The 23,553-nt window shown below is 39.0% G+C and overlaps 1 protein-coding gene across 1 annotated transcript in view; it reads right to left on the minus strand.

The window, feature by feature from the left end:
• Nucleotides 1–23,553, minus strand: part of brf1a (BRF1 general transcription factor IIIB subunit a) — a 79,713-nt gene that overhangs the window by 17,611 nt on the left and 38,549 nt on the right. Inside the window, exons 7-12 of the mRNA XM_028035403.1 lie at nucleotides 21,924–22,073; nucleotides 10,458–10,551; nucleotides 10,177–10,303; nucleotides 8,676–8,715; nucleotides 8,144–8,236; nucleotides 7,154–7,438 (exon numbers count right to left, since the gene is read on the minus strand). Coding sequence (XP_027891204.1) covers nucleotides 7,154–7,438; nucleotides 8,144–8,236; nucleotides 8,676–8,715; nucleotides 10,177–10,303; nucleotides 10,458–10,551; nucleotides 21,924–22,073 — 789 coding nt within the window. The remainder of the gene's footprint in view (nucleotides 1–7,153; nucleotides 7,439–8,143; nucleotides 8,237–8,675; nucleotides 8,716–10,176; nucleotides 10,304–10,457; nucleotides 10,552–21,923; nucleotides 22,074–23,553) is intronic.

The following is a 23,553-nucleotide window of genomic DNA, read 5'->3' on the forward strand; positions in this document are numbered from 1 at the left end:
CTGTGTCGTTTTCACCTTGGCGTTCGAGTTGGCATCACCAACTCGAACCCCGAGTTGGCATCAACTGTATCGCTTCAGACTGATACACACCAGGATTACATTTATCATGTGATTAATTAATTCACTGCGACATGCCTAAGAAGAAGCATGAGGAGTTGTGTAAAGTCAAGACAAAAAAACTCAGCCTTTGTTCTGGACTCTGCACAGCTGCTCCTCTTTGAGAAGTGAGGTGGTTCCCTGTGAAAGGAGGCTAATTGTTACTCAGAACAAGGAGCTACTGGTTTGTAAAACTTGAGCAAATGTTAGTGCATAATATGTTAAGTGTGAAGGTGCTAATATGGAGTGACTCTCCTGTCTTTCCTGTGTATCCAGGGTGAACAAATACTTCCCCAGGGATCCTGACACCATTTATAGGATCCGGGGGAGGCCAAGGAAAAGTATGTGGGGAGAATTGTTTGTGAGTTTTTGTGGTGTTTCATAATGGTGCTTATGGTGTAAGGATAAAACATAAAATATGTATAAAAAGTAGACTTAGACTTAGACAGACTTTATTGTCATTTTGCATGCACAGGGTGTATACAGAACGAAATTTCGTTGCATACAGCTCAGGACAATGTTTTGAGCTTCCAATGTTGTGAGGTTACTCCGGAATAAAATAAAATACAGTATAAAATATGAATATAAATCTAAATATAAAATATAAAGTGCAGGAATGACAGTAAAATATAAGTTATTTAGCTCTGTACATGTGCAAGGTATAAAGTGGAGACCAGATTTTAAGTGCAGTCCAGTTAAGAGTTCAGCAGTCTGATGGCAAGTGGGAAAAAGCTGTTTCGGAACCTGGTGGACCTGCACCGGACGCTGCAGAACCTCTTTCCAGAGGGCAGCAGGGAGTAAATATAAATGCTTGTATTTTATGAAAGGTATTTTACTCAAATAGGTAGAAATTGGTCAATTGAGATTCCCTGTGATTTGGAGGTGGTTTGGTCCTTCACAGCTGGGAATATGTAAGTTGCACCTGTGACATTGTTCTTGATGTTGTGTTTTGATGTTGTGTCTTGATGGTGCTGTTTCCACCCTACTCTGCCTCAACTTTCATCTCCACTGTAAATCCATCCGCAAAAGGCCGCCTTGTTACAGGGAGTGACAGTCAAATCCGTTGTGACAACAGCAAAAAGGGGAGTAGTTTCCTGCGTTGGCAACGTCTGCTAAATGGTAGCTGTCATTTCCTGTCAGGCTGGCTGTACCAAATGGAACGGCTTCCCTTCATCTCCCTAGGCCAGAAGATGCGCATCATCTCCAATCAAAGCAAAGTGCTGTGATGGGCCACTACTGCCCTGACTGCTGCAGGCCCTGCAGACGCACAGCGTGATGCTGCTGGAGTTCGCCGCATAACAAGCTGTCCTACGAGAATACCACGAATCTGAAGGAAACATCAGACTGGCTCTGTATCAGTGACACCTGTCTCCTCAAACTGTCAAAGCCCGTTTGTCTGCCACCCAATCATGTCAACATTTCCCCTGAGAGGCTGTGCCCATTCAGCCATATGGCTGTCAACTTCAACTGTACCAGATCTAAAGTCAGGCTGCGCAGCTGTCCTGGCACAAATACAGTCAAGAGTGTGTAAGAAAGACGCTATCAATTTTTTATAAGTCACAGTCAGAGGAACCATTAGCATAATTTCTTTCTCTGGAAACGCAGATGTGAAAATAATTACCTAACAGATGAAACATTTGCTGGCGACTTAATGTAAACAGTTTTCTCCTTGATTAAAAACAAAGCCGTTTGGAAATTTCTTTTACAATATAAATGTTGTATTCCCTGCTAAATGCCACAGGACACAGTGAACGATAGAGACCTCCAATCTAGCTGTTTTCTCCTGTCAGAGTTCCACACTTATGCTAATCCACTAATAGCATATCTGATTTTTTGTTCAGTGCTTTTGCCAACTTTGAAAACATTTAGTGCACTTATCTTCCCCCAAACTCATTTTTCCAGACAAAATGTAAAATGCTGATTTACGTGGCTGCTTTGTAAACTTGAAGGTGAATAACGTTTGAAGTCTGGGATGAGGTTTTGATGATCAACTCTAAGTAGCTACACTTTCATATTCATGCTCTTATTTTAAAGTGAGTGAAGACTTTATGCAGCGTTCACCCTGTTTTTTTCCTACTCTTTTTTTAGTTCAACCAAAAAAAGAAAGAACAAAATAAAACAGACGGTAGAGAACAAGGTATAAATATAAATACACCGTCTAACGGCATCATAGAACATGTAAATTATGTCCAAATCAAATTGGTGCTCAATGACTACAGTCTTTCAAGGGCAGGTTTAAATCAAATTGAAGTTAACACTTTAGCCTTAGCTTCTGCTAAAAACTGTTTGTGTACTGCTGACCGTAAGTAACATTTATGGTGAGTGCTACAGAGTTACTGCAACTAACCTTTTAGTTAGCAGTGGCTAACACTTGAGATGTTTAAAAGGGAAGTTAGAAATAATGGAGATGTAAGAAGCTATGTAAAAGCTGTGTAGTTTGTGGAAATGTTCAGTTAATTCAGGCTGAGATAAAGCTGATTTTTCTGTAGGTAATGGGAAGGCTGAACACATTGAAACTGTTAACCCCCTTTATGAACATACCAGATTTGGCTATTTCATCAGGCACTGCTCACTGAGCCGGTTCTAAAAGTAAAGACAGCTCAACATCTCAGCTCCGTCGTCTGTTGGTCTGTCTTTTAAAATAGTAAACCCCGTTCACATAATTTACTAACACACACACAGTAGGAAGCCAGACAAAAGAACATTAAGAACAATCATTTGGGCAGAACTCTGCTATTAATAAGCCCTGAAAGCACTACTATTATTCTAGTTTATGTTTTATAATGGCAGAGGGAGGCTGAACATACAGAGGGCTTCTGAGAAAAGAATGACTCTCCTCTAATTACACCATTGAGGTCAACCTCTAATTCCACAAGCAGCCTTTAACCCTTCTGTCACAGCCATTTGTCATTTTAAAGGAAATTTTGTCATTTGTGGCTACATGCAATGAGTGCTATGGGCCATGAATCAAGAAGGATGACTAAGGCTAACGTCACTCTGTACCAAAACCAATAAAAAGGGAGACGTTTACAATTAACTGAAGGACTTGTGGAGTATAAGAGCAATTACCCAATGTAGTTGTGGCTCTTTTCACTCAGAATGACACCCATGACACATATTTCCATAGCAATAATGTATTAGGTCAAAGAGGCTATCTGGGGACATTTCTCATCAAGTTACTGCTTGGTTTGACCTGCAATAAGGATGTTTTTTAAAGACTTTTATTCAAACCACTTTCATCATATCTGTTCCCATCATTACTAAGATTTATGAATAGCTAAATGCTTTTTAATCCCCTCATTTTTCCTAAAGGACCATTTTTATGTTTTTCTCTTCTGGATATACAGTCATAACAAAAAAGTTTTCATGTATTGCATTTTAATCTAAAAAAATATATCCATGCTCACACTTTTTTTGTTTGACTATTCCAGTACATTTTAGGTACATATACATATATCCTGAGAGAAAGGATGCAGAAAAATGTTTATCGTTATTTTGAAATAGACTAAATGATAAGATTATGTTTTTAACTGTCTTTGGCTTATATTCATGTGTATTCTAGTAAGTACAGATCCTCACCCTCGCTTTGGGGCCTATACAAGGATGAAGGCATTTCCCAGTGTAGCATATTCCATAACTGAGAGGTTCAAGCTAGAAAGTCAGGCTTGTCCTCTGTTCTCTTCAGAGTCTAGCTCTCTCCCATTTCACATGAACCACAGAAATGTACTGAGATTGTATTAACAACAATGTCCTTTAAACAGTAACTCTCTTCTTATTTTAAATGCTTAAATAAAAACAGAAATGGCCAAATGCTGAGTCTACTTCAGTCAGTAGTAACGTCCACACATAAGAGTGTGGTCAGCTCTCAGCATGCCCAGAGCTATCAAGTTGAAAATCTGTCATTTCAGCTTAGATAACAAGTTGATAACTATTAATAATGAAACATAGTAAACAATAGAATTGCTTTATAAAATACATCAAAAAAATACATTTGTTTTCATAACACTAGCATTACCAGAGAAGGGTCATTTAAAGGGGCAGTATTTTCCAGACACTATGTCAAGTAATTATGTTACCTTTAGTTGTAATAAAAATGCTATATATCACATATAAATTAAAAGAGAATTAACTTTGTAATTTAATGTCTTGAAATTGGGCCTCTGTCTCTTTAAAAACTCCTGTTTTTTCTGAAACTCTGCCTTCATCACAACATGGTTCCTCTTTAACCCCTTATCAACATTTTTACCAGGACTGCACTGAGAAGTAACAGAGAAGCAGTTCTGCCAGGAGTTTGCTAATTGCTACTGGCTAGTCTGAAGGAGCCTAGTGGGGAAGTAATGGAGGACGGCTGCTCTGTGAGGCAGAAGCTTGGAAACTGCAGCTCTGAGAAGGAGCTACACCTTGAAAGTGGGGCGAGGTCCAACCAGGCGTTTTGCACAGCTGAATCGTTGCCATGGAGATTAAAGGATTTCTCTAACATGCATGAACAAAGCAAGGCAAAAATTAGTTTATCTTTAATAAGGGAATAACATTATAACATGACGTAAAGCTCAAAAAAGTAGATTTTACATAATATTGCCCCTTTAAGACAGAATGTTGTGAGGTTTTATGGTTTAATGTGTAGCAAATCCTGTTGGCAATTTTTCATTGTTAGCTTGTTTCCTTACTTTTCATGTCAGACAGAAGAAAAGGAGAGGCTCCTGTTAAATGAGGTGCGTCTCCTTTTCTTCACACCTTGTATTTAGTTTTCATAAGGATGAAATAACCACAGCCTCTCCCCACTGGAAGAGAACTGTTGTGATAAATGCATAAAAAGAGAAGCACGGGTCAGATTGCTACGTACATACGTTTGCCTAACTGATACCTAAACACAAAGCCAACTCAACTTTTCTGCTGGCAGGAAATAACAGAGTGCAACTAATTGCAGCCTTTGTCACTGTGGCCCACAAACAGTGGCACAAATAAAGCCACTGCAGGGACCTGTCATACGTAACCCATAATTACCTCATTACAAGAATAGGAGGCTCTGTGTACCTAACCTTCCTTATCTGGGTGTGCAGAGGCGCTGATGGGTGTGATGTAATGGTACCATGTGCTGCATTAGTTCTCAGGAAACGTGTTTTTATGGCTCTCAGTGGGAGGACGGGGTGGGAGGTGAATGTGTTCTGATGGGAGAGGAAGGGTTGTCTAATGCATGGAAAACATCTTAGGAAACTATGGCTCACTAGTTTAAATATGTGGATCTAAGTATCACAAAAGTGTTCATTGCTGAACCAAAAGCTGTTTTTGATGCATTTCCCACAGCTGCACTAGACGGTAGGAGGATTCCCTTCAGAATTGTATTTAATTTTGTAGAGATGTCAATGTCTCTACAAAAAACTGGATTCGATTCTGATTTTTAGGGTCATGATTCGATTAAGAAACCAATTTTTCTATTCAAACAGTTTGTAGATTCTGTTTAATTATGTGACTGACAAGAGGAAAAGTCAGTCTAAACAAGTAGAACATTTATTTAAAACAATTCTAGAAGGATCCATGCTGTTTCAAATTCCAAAAGTTTATATTTCAACAAAAATAGGTTTGCACATCAAATTCTTTAAATTGAGCCCAGTTCACACTACACAATTTTTTGCCCCAATTTTACCCTTACGACAATGGTACCCGATCATCACTTAGCTGCCCAGTTAGCTTAGCTGCCTGAACTTTTGTTAAATACAAAAAAGTCTCAAAGAATTATTCAAATTCCATACGGTGGCCGAGCGGACGAATAGCACAGCAAGAAGTTTACTCAGAAATAGGAGCAGCAAAGACGAACAACTTAAACACATTGCAAAATACATTCTTGAGAGTTTTGAATTGACTCCAAATTCCCAGGACTAGCAAATGAGACTCATTATAGAATAAACTTTTTTCTGCACCTCTATAATTCGGATTAATATTTAATCAGAAGCAGCAATGGAGTCACAACTGATGTATAGGTTGCTCACACCCTCTCCCTTGCTCTCTGCTAGGCTACAGCTAGTTCCCCTCAACATGACCTGTCATGGATGCTAAGGATACTTAGCATGGTCACTGATGACTGTGGATAAACGACTTTCCTGTAACTGTAAGTTGTTTCTCCACCATTAGCACAGCTGCAGCATGTGCACAAGGATAATTGACAGCGCTAAGATACTCCTCCTGGCTCTGATTGGTTGTTTATGACAGAGCAGTGTGTTTTATCAGACAGCAATAGTGGCAGGAGGAGGAGAACCTCTTTTTTTTTTTTTACAGATTATCTGTCTCATAAACTGTCAGAGCAAATATGTGACAAAAGATTTTTATAAAAAATTATCTATTGCAACTTGAAGGGATCGCCAATCAAGACAATTCAGGATCACATTTTTCCCTCGAAGATGATGGCTGCCCACTTTCCTTACCGTTTTTAATAATGCATTGGACAGTTTTGCAAACTCCTTACATGTTTTTTCTCCTTGATGCGTTCCTAATGTAACTTTTCCTAAATACAGTAACAACGTTTACATAACCATAGACTGTCTTTTTTCACTGCTGTTAAATGAGGAGTTACTCCTTACAGTAACTCCAGTTAGGGTTAAATAACGCGTTGACTTGCTGAAAGGTAATTGGCTAAGCAGTAATCATCCAATTTACAAGATCGACAGCAAAGGCAATCTTGCCTCATTCGGATGCTTGTTTATCAGTATTTTTATGTTTTTATTGTGTATAATCGCTGAGATACTGTATAACCAGAAAAGTTTGGAGCGAGTCGTTCATGTGTGGATGGGAGACAGTCGACGCATTAGGACTAAAGAGCCAATCACAGTGGGCTGCTAATGGAATGGGCAGGTCCCAACGCAAGAGAAACTGGCCACAGTCTTCAGATAAGTGCATCACTAGTAATTAGGGTTTAAGGCATAATTAACATAACTGGGGTAATTCTGTTGGTACATAACTGTGCAACATCATAAGAATAGAAGGAAATGAAATGAAAAAAAATCCCAAGAAATGAAAAAAACTACATAAAAGTTACCGGCTGAGTTTCTACTGACAAACTTACCGTTCTCCACGTCGTCCCCGACAGAGTGGCTGAAGGTTTCTGAGAGGCCCAGAGAGGATGAGGACGACATTCTCCCCAGTATGGAAGCCAGTGAGGGACCTTTTCGCTTGGGCACATTCTCCTCCTGGTTCTCCTCCTCTAACTCTCCCCCCTCTAGTTTGATGAGAGCCTCTAGGGTGAGCTCTTCCAGTTCTCTACCGAAGTGCTTCGCCACGGCGTGAAGCTCGTCGCCTTCGTTCGGTTCCTCCTTAGATGACGAGGAGCTATCGTCATCACTAAAGACATCTGAGGGGAGAAAACATGATGTGAAGACATGACGAAATCAATTAAGCATTAATCTGTGACACCACTTAATTGAAATCTAATGCAGCAGAACAATTCCCACAGTGGGTTTAGTTGAAAAAAGAATGCCAGATTTTGTCTTGAGACATTTGAACACATAATTGTGCAGAAACTGTGTTGACAATAAAAAACTAAAGGCTAATATGACTAAGTAAATCAGCCACTGTGCTGTTCTGATCTGCCATGAGAGCGGCGTGACTGACAGACCTGCCCACCAGGTCACTTCTGCTAATCGTCATCCACTGTTGCCAAGGTTGTATTGTTTCATAGGTATTGTTTAATGTTTTTTAATAAAACAATATTGGAACATCGAGGAACATCGAGGGTGTATTTTGACCATATTACACTTGACAGTGTCAGTTATATACAGAAAAAAGAAAGAAAGGAAGAAAGGGAAATTGGTACTGGCCAAAAGTGGAATCATCAGGTCAGGCTTTTTAAAGATTGGTGATTGGTCAGAAAACTGCCATCGGTTATTAAATATGTATCTGGATGAGTTAAGTATTTAAAAAAAGAAGATAACCATTGACCATTTTAACAACTGCTTGAGCACAAGCAATAAGTACAAAATACTGACTTTTAAAAATTAGTTGGGCTTCTTTGCACAAATGAACTTTCATATCTGAATGCTGGTGTGATTCTTTCTACCTTTCTTGGTGTAGGCAGCGTAAACTCCTCTCAGCTTGGGTCTGCAGCTCTCCAGCTCTGCATCTATTTCATCCTTGAACTCCTGGATTTCATCTGATTCAGGGAGAAGTGAAGCGGTAAAACATTTCAGATCTACAGGCCAGATAAACACACTGGATTCTTTGGAAGTCTGGTTGAGTTTGCAACCGCAAACTTCAGAGTACTTAATGGGATTTGTGTTAAGCCAAGATAAAGTAGTGGACAATTATGAATAGGAAAGACATGATAAATGGTGTTTAATTCCTACATATGAAAACAGGTTTATTGTGACATGTCTTCTTGTTTCATCCCCTAATGCAGGGCTGTCCAAAGTTTGGCCTCAAATGTAATGAAAGTGATATAAATATGTTTGAAATGCACTGTAGGATATGAAAATAAACTAAGAGTGCTAGTAGAAGTCAAAGTTACAGATCACCAACAAAGCCAGCAAACAGAATTTGATTTGACTTTGAGAATCAGATTTAAATTTGGAACAGCAATATTATTTTCATACCTTCAAAGTCACCTATCTTTTTCTGGAGCTCCAGTTTCAGCTAGAGGGGGGAAACAAAATACCAAATTATACAGTGAAAGCCTTTTCTAAATCTGACCAGTAATGCAGAGTGAGAGGATAACAGGAGTCTGATGTCAATGCCAACACAAGACACAGCTCAGGAAAAATGCTCAGTGCATTTCTCCATGTTTTGTATTTCATTTCACGCTGAAGTTTTTGTTCACTTAAAAAAAATGAACAGGGGGCGTGCTGTGGTGGCGCAGGGGGTTAGCACGCCCCACGCTTGGAGGCCTTAGTCCTCGACGCGGACGTCGTGGGTTCGACTCCCGGTCCCGACGACCTTTACCGCATGTCTTCCCCCCTCTCCTCACCCTCCTTCCTGTCTGCCTACTGTAGAGAAAATACGAGCCACTAGCGCCGCAAAAACTCTTCGGAGAAAAAAACGAACAGTCTTAATCCTGATGTATTGAGATAGAACATTAACTATGGAACCAGAAAAACATCATTTCACGTAACAGTTAAAAACCGAGTCAAAAACATATCTGAAAAATAATTTGCCACCTTTATTTTGTTTGTTTTCTTTTTTTGGATCAGACAAATTTTATTACCAAACAAAAACTGGAGGTGGAGAGACTTCTTAAAGAGACAGAGTGGAACAACATGGAAGCTGTGGAGTTTTTGTTGACGATTTCTGTGACATGAGCAGCAATTATGTTTGCTGAAAGTAACAAATATTTTATTTTTCATTTGAAATCTGTTGGGGTTTTTTCTGAAAGTTTGAGCTGAAATCAGTCAGGGTAACTTCACAACTTTATGGAAGAACTGTTCTGAATTGTCTGACCCTCATGTTTATTTTAATGTACAAACGGAACAAACTGACTATGAAGTTACTAAAGTTATTCATTTTTCAGAGGTCAGGCTTTAAATTATTAATTGCAAAAACACTGGAAAATACTGGAAGAAAGGAGATGGGACACATGGACAGAATAAAGGAAGCAAACGGAAGGAGGAGATGAAATGATGGAACGAAAGAAAGAAGCAGGAAACATGGCAAGAAGAACAAGGAAAGGAAGAGAGGAGAATCAGAACACAAGAAAGAAAGAAAATAAGGATCACAAAGGCAGGTAGAACAAGACAAGATGGGAGGAAGAAGTGGTTGACAAGAAAGAAAAGGAAGGTAGACCTAAAAAACCTAAAAAAAAAAAGGGGAAGAAAGGACGAAGAATAAAGGAATGTGATAACAAAGAATTGCAGGAAGGACACAGAAAGAAGGAAACAACAGACGGAGAAAAGGAAGGACATGAAAGAAAGGGAAGATACATAGAAGGACAGAAGGAGGAACGTTAGGAAAAAGGTTTGGACGCCAGGGGTTAAGAGAGGACCAAAACAGAGTATAGGAAAATACTCTGGCAATTTAGCCGTTTCTCCACACCATTTCCTTTTTCCACACTTATCATATGTAGAAAAACGTTTTGTGCAGGCCAGGAACCCTAACAAATACCTGCTGGTCCTTTTTCTTCCTCAGCCCGGCTGTAAAACACGGTGGGTCACACTCCCCGTCCAGATCTACCCTCATAAACTCCTCTATGGTCAGCTGACTCGTGGGCGTGTCCTCAAACTCTGTCAGCCTGTTAGAGGGAATATAAAGTCTTAAAAAAAAACACACTCTCTGGGCGATACTGATGCAGTTCAATACGGGTGGCTGAGAAACCTGGAGGGATCAGAAAAGCTGTGAGGATTTCTAGAAAGAGGAGGGGCCAAATCAAAATCTTCTCAACTCACCTTTTCCTCAGCGTGCTCTCACAGACCTTCACCACGTTCACGATTTCTTTGGTGGTGCGACAAAAGTCGTGCAGACGAGCAGCAACAAGAAGAGCTGGAAAAACAGGCAAAAAATAAATCAATTAAAGTTTTACTAGTGTGTGCAAAGTACGGTCCAGTCATCGTCCACACCCATGGACATCTTTACATTTTATGACATTACAACCACAGAACTTTATGTGGCAGAGCGTCACAGAAAGCTGGAGAGAAGATGAAAAAATAAAAAATTGAATCTGATAAATGTTTTATATACATTTGAACATATTTTTGAAATCATAAAATCTAACCTGTATTTCAAATCATTCAGTAAAGTATTAAGCTCATTCTAATTTATTATGCAATTAATTGAATAACTAATTAATTGCTTATTGTGCTCAGTCTTCATGATGCTATTTGTTCACTGCTGTTCTCTGATGCATTCACAGAACACCGACACTAAATTAACCACATATGGAGTCTACTTACCACTTAATGTCTAAATGCAGCTGGTGACACTAGATTTTACTGAATTGTGTCAGAGTAAAATGGGCTGAGCACAAAGACTCTAATTCATGTACAGTTTTTATATCTTTACTGTAGTGTCTGATAAAGCAGAAGTCACTGCTCAAATAAGGAAAGGTATGGATCCCAGTACAGAAGACCAGATATGGAAAATGAACATGCAGAAAAAAACTGTTGACAGTCAGATCTATATGTTTGGGAAAGCTAGGTATGGTACAGTATATGTGCTGGCTACAGGCCTATTAAAGAGGCTGCGTCTAAAGATCAACAGGAAATTCTGCGATTGGGACCGATTCCTCAGGATTCAGTTGTGCTGCAACTGTTCAGCTGAAGTCGTATCTGCAGAGCCTTTTCCCAAAATATTGTTTAAACCAAATATGATTTTCCTGATACTTTATAATTATGTGCAACTATGTTCTGGACTATAATATCAAATTTCCCCAAAATACATTTAAGTCTGTAATTTTCATGGAAAAAAGCCTGAAGATGTTAAAGCTGCAGAATGTAACTTCTATTCAAAAAAAGGTGTTTAAAACATAATTGTATAAACTGTAATCACGTTATGATAGTATGAAACAGTCTGAAAAAAAAAGGAAAAAAAAGAAGCTCCTCCACCTCCATCCAATGCTCCTACTGCCATCTGCGGAGACACACCGCTCCCGGTCAGAAACAACCAATCAGTGCCCGGAGGAGGGTTTTAGGGCTGTCAATCATGCCTGTGTACACGCTGCTTAATGTGTTACTAGAGGAGAAACAACTTACCGTTACAGGAAAACTGTTTATCTGCCATAATCAGTGGCCATGCTAACTCTAGCCTTAGCATTCATGGCAGGCTACGCTATTGGGAAGAAGCTGTAGCAGAGAGCAATGGGGAGGGTGTGAGCAGTGCTAAGACCCTCCCCCTAGCTCTGATTGGTTGTTTCTGACCAAGCGGTGTATTTCTGCTGATGGCAGTAGGACCACTGAGAGAAGCCAGAGATGCTAAATTTTTCACAGATTATCTGTCTCATCCCATCACAACATGGTGACAGCTTTAAGAACTATTTTAACATTTTTTTATTTTAAAAAGTTACATACTTTGAGGAAGGAATACTTCTAAAAGACACTGTACAATATAAAACATATTAAAAAGAAGACTAACATGCTTTATCTTATAACAAAAGTACCTAGCAAGTGTATATTGCAGGCACTGAGCAGCAGTAGCCAGAGAGCAGCATTTCTTTTTGTACACCTTAAAAAATACTAACAAGATGGGAGGCACCTTATGGCACTGAACCAACAGTCAGCCCCCACACAAAATCATTGCTGCATAAAAGAAATAACACTAACATTATGCAATGAGCGGCCATGCAAGGCTTGAGGGGGAACAGTTACATAACTGTCATTAGGCTTACAGCGCTCAAGAGGCTGTTAAAAGATGTATGCACCAATCTTCGTCCATATGCAGCACGCTTCTAGCAGCTTTTAGGAGTGAAAGGACGGCTTGAGTTAGAAACCACACACAGGCAAAGACATTTTCTTTTCTTTCCAAGTGTCTCCACTGTTCTGTTCCTTTTCTCAAGCCGTTATCCTACGACTCATCATTAGAGACGGATTTTGTGATTTAAGGACTCATCTGTGAACAAAAGGAGTACAGGAATGCTTCTGCTGATCATTTTAGAAACAGATTACTGCTCTTTGAGCCTCAGTGTTTTCCCCTCAATGATTTATGATAACCAATTAATTATTGAGGCAGCGCAGCCGAGGAACAGAAAAGGCAGAACATTCAAACTTGTGTGTAAGCATGCAGGGAGTGGAGGAAGAAAAAGAAAAATTGTGATTTTAACGTGTCAAAGGTAAAGATGGTCTTACACTGACGGACAGCTGAGCTCAGCACACAGCTACAGTAGCAGACCTAATGTAGAGTTACATGGAGTCCAAGTTAAACACAGATGCTTAGAAGAAAACAGCAAAAACTATCTACATACATAGAAATGTGCATACATATAAATCTATGGACATTTTTCATGTCTAGCATTCCCTGTTAGGGAATGCTAGACATACCTCTATATAAATAAGAAAAAGATGTCAAAATGCCTGTAGTTATCTACACGTTTAAAATACATAACTGTATTATGTATTTTAGGGAAGACAAGGGAAGAAGAGGAACTTCTCCAAATGAGAAGTTTAGATGCTCCTGAAATTATCTGCAGAAAAACTTAATTATATTTGAAGTACCAAATCTGAGTCATCAGCTGTTGTTATACATCACAGGGACTATTACTGTAAGTGAATGTAGTAGTACATAGGGGAGTAATTGAAGCGTAGATGCTTAAAACTTTACATATGTCTTCCTTGACTTGAGTGTGAACAGAGACTAAAAAAAACCAAACAAACCTGAAACTGTAGTTTACCCAGCAAAAAAACTTACAGATATGAAGTAGAAATACAAGAAATTGGTATTGAATCAGATGATTTTCAGCTTTTTGATTGTTTGGTCAGAATTTTTTTTTATACCCAGATCAGAAAATGCAATAAGCACTGCCAGCACTGCAGTAACAATAACCCCCATTTGAACTCTGCAGTGAGGGAGAAAGAATTAAAGCTGGCTATTTTAAGCATCACTGCAGGACAGCAGGACTTTCAGCAGAAAGAATGCTGAACAAAGTAAAGCAAAGTTACAATGTTTTATTATCTCCCCTCTCCTTTTATGTTTTTATCCTCCATTTGGAAAAGTGGACAGTCCTTAGACAACTTCAGAGTTAGAACACTAGTTTGGATTTTTGAGGTGATGTCCTAAGAAGATATAACTGGAAACACCTTTACCTGTAACACAATAGGTGTTGCATCACTGTAAGCTCGTGAGAAGCTATACATTTTCATGTGCTGCCCTTTTTTAAAAAATAAAAAAATACTCCTGCACATTTTGTACATTTAAAAAGAATTGTCTTAATTGCACATTTCTTTGAATCAGACTATGCTACTTTTGATAACTCCAGAGTACATTATTGTAACTTTCCCCTTACATATTATTCTTAATTTTGTTTGTTTTTAATACCTTGTCTTAACATGCCTTCATGCCTCATCTCTTTGCTGCTATTACACCCAGATTTCCCCACTGTGGGACAATAAAAGTATTTCTGTTCTATTCTGTTCCAGCCACTCTGTAAAAAGTTGGCGGCTAAAAAAAACTAGCATAATTTTCAAGCAACCATGAAACATACCAACATACCATCTGTAATGCTGTTTCACAACTGACTTAAACAAAATCAAAATCACTCCATTCATGGCAGAACTATAAAGTTGTAGTTGATGTGGGAATTATTAAGCTAGCAGATACAACCAGGCTAAGCAGACGGGAACACAGTCCTGGTTAATTTGATCAAAGTGCAATGAAATAACACTCTCATAGAATGCTAACATCAGTTAATGCAGCATTTTATCCCACTTATATAAAGTTTTTCAGTACGAGTTGTTTTAAATAGCTCAAGTTAGCTAAAATAAATAGTGTACCTCTGATTAGCCGTTAGCCTTCCACCACACAAATAAAACGCTAACCGTGATGCAAACACTACTGGAGGTCAGATCATTTTTTTTTACATTCTTTAAAAATATATCCTTTAAATAAAAATCCAAATAAAGTAAACTTTCTTAGCAGGGAAAGATGTTCAAAAAAAAAAACTCTAAGATCACAAATTTACCATGAAATTGTCAACAATGCAATGCATAATTGTAACTTGAAACACTGAATACTAATTATAACATGAGTTCAAGGTGATACTTTGGAGGGTACGATATGCTTTAGGGGCAAGTCGTCCGTCTTAATTTGTGCCAGCTTGCAGTTTGTTCCCAGACTGTCTAGCAGAAAGACAGAATCTCTTGTTAAAACGGGCCATCTCGCCACAATGTCAGCTGCATTTACACACCCCATATAAGTGCCGCAATTACAAAATGAAGATGGTTTTGGTACCATAAACATATTCATCTTGTGGTGAGTAAGTAGAAATGTGCTCTCTCTCCCAGTTCCCTCCGTTACTTGAAACCCAGCACAGCTCATCATGTGCCATTTCATATCCAACTTTATCTCTGAGCACAGTTCTAAAACCATTACCGCTAAAACCTAAAGCCAATCGTCATCATAGGCCAGTCATCAAACACTAGTTTTCTTTGCACTGTATTGTTTGCGATATTTTTCTGTAATACTAAAACCATGGCTGGTAAAGGCATTTTGTGCTTGACTTTGCTTTATGCCTTTCCTGTGTAAGAAAGTTTTAAAATTGGTTGCCTAGAATACTGTCAGAATGTCAGCAACTAAAAACATACCATGAACTCGGCGCGAGTTTCCAGCCAGGTCATTGTTAGCCGTGTTTCCATCGATGTTTTTTTATGCGCATTTTGAAGTATTGCATGACAAAATTCTGATGGACACGGCAAAATTTGAAATAACTTCCTCAATTTTGCAAAAAGGTTTTTATGCTTGGAAAATGTCAAACTCTAGACCTCCAGCCCAACAGGGAGGACTGTCAGCTTGAAGTTCCCATCCCAGCACTTTTGGCTGGGATGGGAATGGTGGAATGCTCCTGTCCACTGGTGGGTTTGTACCTCACAAGAGGCATGAAACCTAGAAAAATTTCTAAGTCCATCCTAAAGTTTGGAGGGGAAGAGACACGCTCCATTTTGGGGGGATATGTGATCTGTGCTAGTTTTGAACCTCTACATCTTGTTACAAACTATCAATGCAGTTATATTTCTAAATATACACACACACATTAAAGATTTCTACTTGTCTACTGCTTCCTTATGATTGCTAAATATACAGCAGGAGAAACAACAATCAAGATATTTAGTATAATAAGGGATCAACTGCAGATTGAAACCAAAAATGAAACAGATGATTTCTTTAACAATTAATTGTGCCTGCAACCAATCAATCAGCGGTAAATCATAGGCCTTCAGGAAGCTTCCTTTCAGCTCTCATGTGTCCAGTTCCTCTGTCCACCTCTAAGGCAAAGCAAATGTTTCTGGCTTGTGCTAGACTCTGCCGTTTGTCACTGATCCTGTTTGTCATGTTAAGGATCTCAATGCATGATTATGGAACAACACATCATCCAAACTGGCACAAGTTTCCACTGTAAAATGTCTTCTGACGACATTTCAATTTAAACTCCACTGTCTTAATTATTTTTCATGCCTCAATGATTAAAGTGTATTACTGTACACACAAGAATAAACAAAATAAACTGAACTACGTGCAGCCAAACAGCTGATGTATCAAGATGTCATGTTGAGGTTTATTGTGACTGGAGCAAATCAGCAATGGTAAAATAAAAAAAAGTTCACATGATTTATTGAATAAACAATGATTTATAAAACAAAATTCTGGATCCGGTCAACGAGTTCCCTGGAGGACTGGAAAGGAGGAGATCTGATTTGAGCTGCAGCAGAAATAAGCTAAGAGAAATATATTGTAGGCTGGTGGCGACTGCAGTACAGGTTGGTCCATAGGAGGCGCTGTGGCGTCGACCTTGGGGATCTAAAATTGATCTATAAACATGATTAAAAGTGTATGTGTGTTATTTAGATAGAATTTCCACCAACTTACTTTCACTCAATAAAATAAGTCTAATTCAACAGTCTGACAGAATCCTGGCTGCTAATGGAATGAAGCTAATCACATGTGGTTGCTACGGTAAAAATGATAGTCATTTAGCCAATCAGCATCATTTAATGTCTTTGAGCGCTCAGAATTTTGCCCTTGATATGCCAGTATGTTTTGCGTCACTATAGTGATAAAGTCTTTATGGCAAATACAGCAGTCTAGGGAAAGCTTGCACCGAATTCTCCTGCTTGAATGACAATGCAGAGGATTTTACAGATGGCCGGTGAGCTACAACTTATGTTCTTCAGCGTGTTTTATTAGCTTTAGCTTCTATATTGACCTGCTCTTTTCCGCTGCTTACTTTTTCAAAATGTTCATCAGCTGGTATCAGGTCGTTGATGATTATCAGTTATGAAAGTTGCTGTGGTTTACTTGATGCTTCTGTTACTCTGGTTAGCATAGTGCTAAGGCTCATCTGATAAATGTTGCTACGACTTCTGTGATTTTGCTAAGCGCCTTCTTGCCCTTTCAATTCCTTGATTAATTTTATGTTCATAGCTGTGATTTTTTACAGTGTTTTGGTTATTTCTGATGTCATTAGTTTATTCTCTTCATGTCCAAAAATCCAGGCAGAGGAGCAAAAGCTAGGAGCTAGTCTCTGGTAGCAACTGGTAAACAGTAATAGACCGACAGCAGACACGAGACAACTAGTCAGTTTAGACAAAGACCTGACAGGGAACAAGAAACACATGTGGGTATAAATACACAGGGGGTAATCAAGGGATCTAGACACAGCTGGGATCATTGAAGGGTAGTCCTGTCTACCCTACACTAAAACTCAACTGACACAGAAACCTAAATGAACACAGAAAAACGCACATCTTTACACTTCAATTTTAATAGAAGGTAGTCTGCTCAGAGTTATACATCCAGGTAGTCATCAGTGGAGATAATAGGGCTATTTTAGTGGGACTGAAGCCGCCATAAGATATTCTCGAACTCGCTTAAATAATTGGGTTGTTTTTCTCCCATCACTTTTTTTTTGTTTTTTTACAAAAATCTGCGAAAAAATTCAATGCAATGTAGCTAGAATATGACCTTAAATAAATGATCACATATAATTTTTTTTACTCAAATGTGATCATAAATCTGTCAGAAGTGATAGCAACATGAAAGTTTGCACAAATGTTCTTCAAAGGGTACAATTTCAGGTGTAGAGCAACAGAAAATTATAGTTACCTTAGCAATGCTTGCTAAAAAAACATTTATATTATAATGTTTTTTAACTGTTTACAGTCATATTCTGTAGTGGAAGAAGTTTCTATAACCATGAACACATTTTTAAAGTGGAACTTGTCTATTTTTGTTGCTGTTTGAAAACTTTTTTACTCGTCAGCTACATTTTCTCACATCCTGATCATCTTCGGGGGGATAAACCCCCCTCGTCCTAAAAACATGGTGACGCCCCTGACAACCATACATTAGTTTGGCACATTTCACAGTTTTGAGTCCAATTTCGCTAGCTGCTGACAAAGTAAGTGACTAAACAGACCTTGTGCTTTTAACTAATGTAATTCTTCATGTTATTTTGCTGTTTGAGAAATATATTATTGTGAACATTTTTGTCATTTTCCTCCTGTTCATTTGAATCCTTATAAGAGAAACCTTCCTTCCATTTTTCTTCTTACGTCCCTAGTTATTGAGCGTTCCAGTAAATTGTGCTTTAGTTCCTCTCTTTTTGCTGAGTCAGAGCAACTCTCCACCACCTCCTCTCTGCGGGCGCTTTCTACTAACGACTTCTCTCATCAGGTTTCCATAGTCGGGGCGACTCCTCACCTCCTTACCTCAAACTCTCTCCTCTGCCTAATTGTCCCTCTGCATGGTTCTTTCAAACAGTCACCCAGAGGTGGCTGGTGAATAAACTTCTTGGAGGGCTGATGTACCAATAGATTTCCCTTCCCAGTATTATTTACCACTGATGGTGACAAACAACCTGGAGACTCCACTCTGCCTCCCGAGTCACATGAAAGTTACGAAACTGTTCTTGTAAAAGAAAAGAAAATTCCAGATAAGGACCCTAAATTTCAGACAGCTAACCATCCAGTAAAGGTCTAAAGGACAGGAGACTCAGGCTGCATTGAGCCTTAAAGGGGGAGTATTATTATACGTTTTCCATTTAACTATGTTAACTTCAGTTATTATAAAAATGCTACATATCTAAATCAACACTTTAAAAACATTTTTATATTACTCTTTGAAATTGGGCTTCTGTCTCTTTCAAGAAGCTCCTGCCTTCAGGAAGTTATCACAACATGGCTCCTCTGTTAACCCTTTTACAATGTTTTACATGCATTGCACTTAGGGATGCTCCGATCAGGTTCTTTGCTGCCAATTCCGATACCGTTCACCCATAAGGCCGATTTCTGCCGATCACTGATCTTTGCCGATTGCCTTGATTGACTGTTAATTTTCCGCTTTAGGTAGAAATGAAACTAAGTGATCTGGCAAAATTTTAAAATTATCTGGCAATAAAATCCCCTAATTTAGACCTGAACATGCAAAATACTTGCAGGCACAATACAGCAGCTATTCAGTCAAAAGGACAACTGAAAAACCTGAAATCAGTAAAATAATATTTAACAGTAAGGCTCTTATTACCATAAATTATTAGTCAAATAAATCTGTCTACATCAAATAATGTCAAGTAATAAAGGAGACATTCAAAGTCAAATACAGGTTGCATTAAAATAAACAATCCTGAGTTACTAAATCATAACTTCCTGATAGCATGGCTAGCTGATTAATGCTGGTTCTGATTGGCTGTTTCTGACTGAGCTGAGTAATTCTGCAGAACACAGGGAGGAGGTAGAGGAGATCGATTATTTGTCAGAGATTATCTGTTTTATGTTAGGACGGCGAAAGTTTTAATGCATATCTAAAATCTTTTTTTTTTTTTGCTCAAGTTACATGCTGCAGCTTTAAGCAGACGTTCAGTGTGGGAGTTCACTGCTGGATCGAGGTTGAGCGACGCTCCGTCTGTGAAATATTACTACCAGTAGTGCATAGCGGCGATCCAAGAGCGAGATCACCGCTTGCTCGAAGATTTGAATTATTTTTCAGTTTATTCGTTTAGCTTTCTGACAGTGATGCTAATCCGGGTGAGTGTTGGTAGTTGAGCGCTGCTTTATCTGCTGCTCCGGATGTCATTTTGTTCCTGCATTAAGCCTCGATATAGCCGAACTTCGTCAACTGCTTGTTTTTTTAAATGCCATATTATATTCGTTTTGTTGATGCATTATGACATGCTTCACTCCCGAGGTAATTTTCCGCCGCAACACGCAAACTTCCCCATTCATTCAGAGTGTTAAAGTTCCACACGAGGATTTGTTGCCGCACGCTTGCGCAGCGTGAAGGAGAGAGGAGATGAGCTGCACACTCAGGCTGGCGATCGGTACCAAGAGACCGTGATCGGCGATCACCGATCATACACTTTTTCATGGAAATCGGCCAATTATCATCGGTGGCTGATGGATCGGCAGACCTCTAATTGCACTGAGAAGTAGCTCATATAATGAGCTCAGCGGATGTGCAGTTCCACCAGGTGTTGCTGCTGGCTAGTCTGAAGGAGCTGATTGGGGCAGTCATGGTGGGGGTCTGGGGGACTGCTCTGTGAGGTGGAAGCTTGGAAACTGCAGCTCAGAGGAGGAGCTCCGCCTCAAAGGCAAATTTTGCACAGCTGAATAGTTGCCACAGGAGATTAAAGGATTTCTCAAACATGGATGAAAGATTCAAATCAACACTCCAGGAATGTTTTTGATGAGGGAATAACAGCGTATAACATGATGTAAAGCCCCAAAAAGTCAATTTTACATGATACTACGCCTTTAAGAAATAATAGCCTCTGAACCTGGCCTACTCCACCCCAATCCACAATGGTTTTATACAGTCCTATCTTGTGCACCAATAACGATGATCAATATATGTATTTTTTAATTTCAGTGACAAATAATTTGTTTGCTCAGAGAGTAATATAACAAAACAAAACTAAAAACATGCACAGCTTTGACATTTATTTTTGAATCCTGACCAGACTAGGTACTCAGCTAAAACAGGTGAGTAAACATGAATTTCTTTCCACTCCTGATGGCTGCAGAGGGAGGCGTTTAAAGACACGGCAGGCTAACACTAGATAGTTTTATCGTTGACATGACATGTCCTGGTTGATCATTTGGATGGCAACATGTTTTTGCAGTTCCAGTTAATCGTGTGAATGAAAACTTACTGTCAACTTACTAACATTTATTTGACCACTTGGAGGCAAACTGTTTTGTTTTTCCATTTAGTTTTACCGTAGCAGCTTATCAAAACCAACACACAAAGCCGTGTTGTGTTGGCTTCGTGTGTGAAATCCACAAACAACTTCCTTCATTTCCTCACATTCACACCTATGGAACAGTTGCTTTTGAACCCACCAGCAAATATGACAACAAAGAAAACCATGTGACAGCAGCTTTAGGATGCACAGTAACATGGAGATTTCCAGACATTTTTCATGACAAAATTTCACTTTTTTAGTCCGAAAATTCTAGTGTTTTTAGACCTTTCTTACTCATAAATACGATTATAGATAAAAAATATCACCACACAATTCTATCTGATATTTTCACATCAAATATGGAATTTACAGAAATTCAGAAACTGATAAACAGCTGTAAAATGGACAAATGGAAGATGAAAAATGGCAGAATCATAGACAAACAATGGATGAACAAAGAGTAAATAGATGGATGCTGAATAGAAAGGTGGATGGAGGATTGACAAAAGGATGAATGGGTGAACAGATGGGTGGACAGAGAGATGAATACATTTACTAATTACACTGAAAAATCTAGTTTCATTGCCTTGGCAAACCACACAATAACCCTGGTATCAGAAGTGCTGCTTACTTCAGGAAAACGCTGCTCAAACCGGTAGCATTTTATGCTGCCACAAACTGTGTGTGTTGATCCAGTCAGTGCCACTAAGAGGTGTTTAATGGATGAAATCAGGGGTAAAAAAAAAAGTTACTAACAAATAAATCTCTACTGGAGTGAGAGAGTCTCTTCTATCAGGAACACTGCTGGCCTCTGCAAAGCCGTCTGGTGACCTGTGGTTTAAGCAGCTCATTAAAGACAACTTTGTTGTTGGAGAACTAAGAGCAGAGCAGTAATTACTTTCCTCCCTTAAATGTTCCAGCTTCTGCTACTACATAAAGTTCCCTTTTGGAGGGGGTGTGGGGGTGGGGGGGAACTAAAGCTTTTCCACAGCAAAGAGTGTACTTCTCTATCGCTGCCTCATGTTGTGGTTACCTGCTCCACAGAGTCCAGATGGCCGCCTTCCCGTGTGCATCCAGTCCCTTTTCATCCGCTGAACCAGTCGCAGTGCCGTCATGGAGACCTCACGGCTCTTCTCGCCGAATTCCAGCATTTGGGTGAAACGGGGTATATAAAGACATGGGTCTGTGTAGGAAAAAGAAAAAAAAACATGTTTCTCAACTGGGACTTTGAAAGATTCTAATACCCTCATAAATATTTCTGTAGTTTTTGGACACAAAAAATAATTATAGTTTGCTGCTCTTGACATATCACGATTCAAATTAATTTTAGGGTTGCAACAATTCAGTGAATTATTGGAGAGCCTCCATTATTGAATTTTCTCTGGGCAAATTAGAGAAATTTGCCTAGAGGAAATTCCTTGAGACTTTGTTACATTTACTGTTTAGTGCACTCTGTTGTGTTGCGCATGCGCAAAGCTCTCACTTCTGCCAATGAGTTGTTTACAACTCATAAGTGCTATTAGATAGCCTATTAATAGCCTAATAGTCTGGGGAAAATGTCCTCTTTTCCCCGGACAGGTTCACTTTTCACGTTCTTTCCGGGTTGTCCATTGGGATTTCATTGATTGATGAAAATGTCTGGGGTTTTGTCATAAACTGATTGCCGTGATAAGATGGCCTTTCTTTATTGGACGTCCTCCATGAACTCCTGCCTAGTGGGTGGCCCAGAGCAAACGACGGCGAAGTGGGTATACATATACATGTGGAGCAGAGACGGAACACAGCGGACTGCCCATGTTTAGCTTGATAGACGAACCGGAAAATAATTTTCCTACTATTCCGGTTCCAAAGAAATGGGTAGCAGAGCGCACCATGGTGTGCATAAAGCTGGAATATCTGTTTCGGTGTGTGACATAGGTCCTAAAGATCCCGTCACTCACATGGACGCCTTATAAAAAGGCTGTGCAAAGTGAGAGTTTATTAACTTGACTGAAGAGGAATAAATAAAGACTGGAGCATGCGCAGTTTAAATAAAAAAAACAAGCTTTTTTTTTGTTATTACATTGAAAAGAATTTCAGATTTTTGTGAGCAATTATTGATACAAGTTTACCAATATTTTATTTGATTACTCGAGTAATTGTTAGAAGAAGAGACAGATTACTCGATTACTTGTTCTTTCAGAAAATGACATTTTTTGAGTCTGTTAATTAACTCAAGTTAATTAATCGATTACTAAATTAGTTGACAATTATTTCAATATTCAATTTACGACGATTAGTAGTCTACTCTGCATCCCCAGAATCCAAGCATGAAGAAGCAGCATTCAGCTTCTATGGACTACAGATCTGGAACAAATTTCCAGAAAACTGAAAAAGAGCTGAAACACTGAGTTCCAAAAAAGAAAAAAAAACGAAAGGCTAAACACTCATCTGTTTAGAGTTGCCTTCGAACCATCATCACTGGAACATTGACCAACATATTTAACGTGTATTGATTGTGATGATGGTACTTGACAAAATGTACCGTTACTGATTTCACAATTAGTGACTGTATGGCATTTTTATGTTTCATGATGGAAAGCACTTTGAACTGCCTTGTTGCTGAAATGTGCAATACAAATAAACGTGATTGATTTATTAATCCGATTAATTGCTTCAGTCCT

This window comes from Xiphophorus couchianus, chromosome 13 (genome assembly GCF_001444195.1).
Source record: "Xiphophorus couchianus chromosome 13, X_couchianus-1.0, whole genome shotgun sequence".
NCBI lineage: Eukaryota > Metazoa > Chordata > Actinopteri > Cyprinodontiformes > Poeciliidae > Xiphophorus > Xiphophorus couchianus.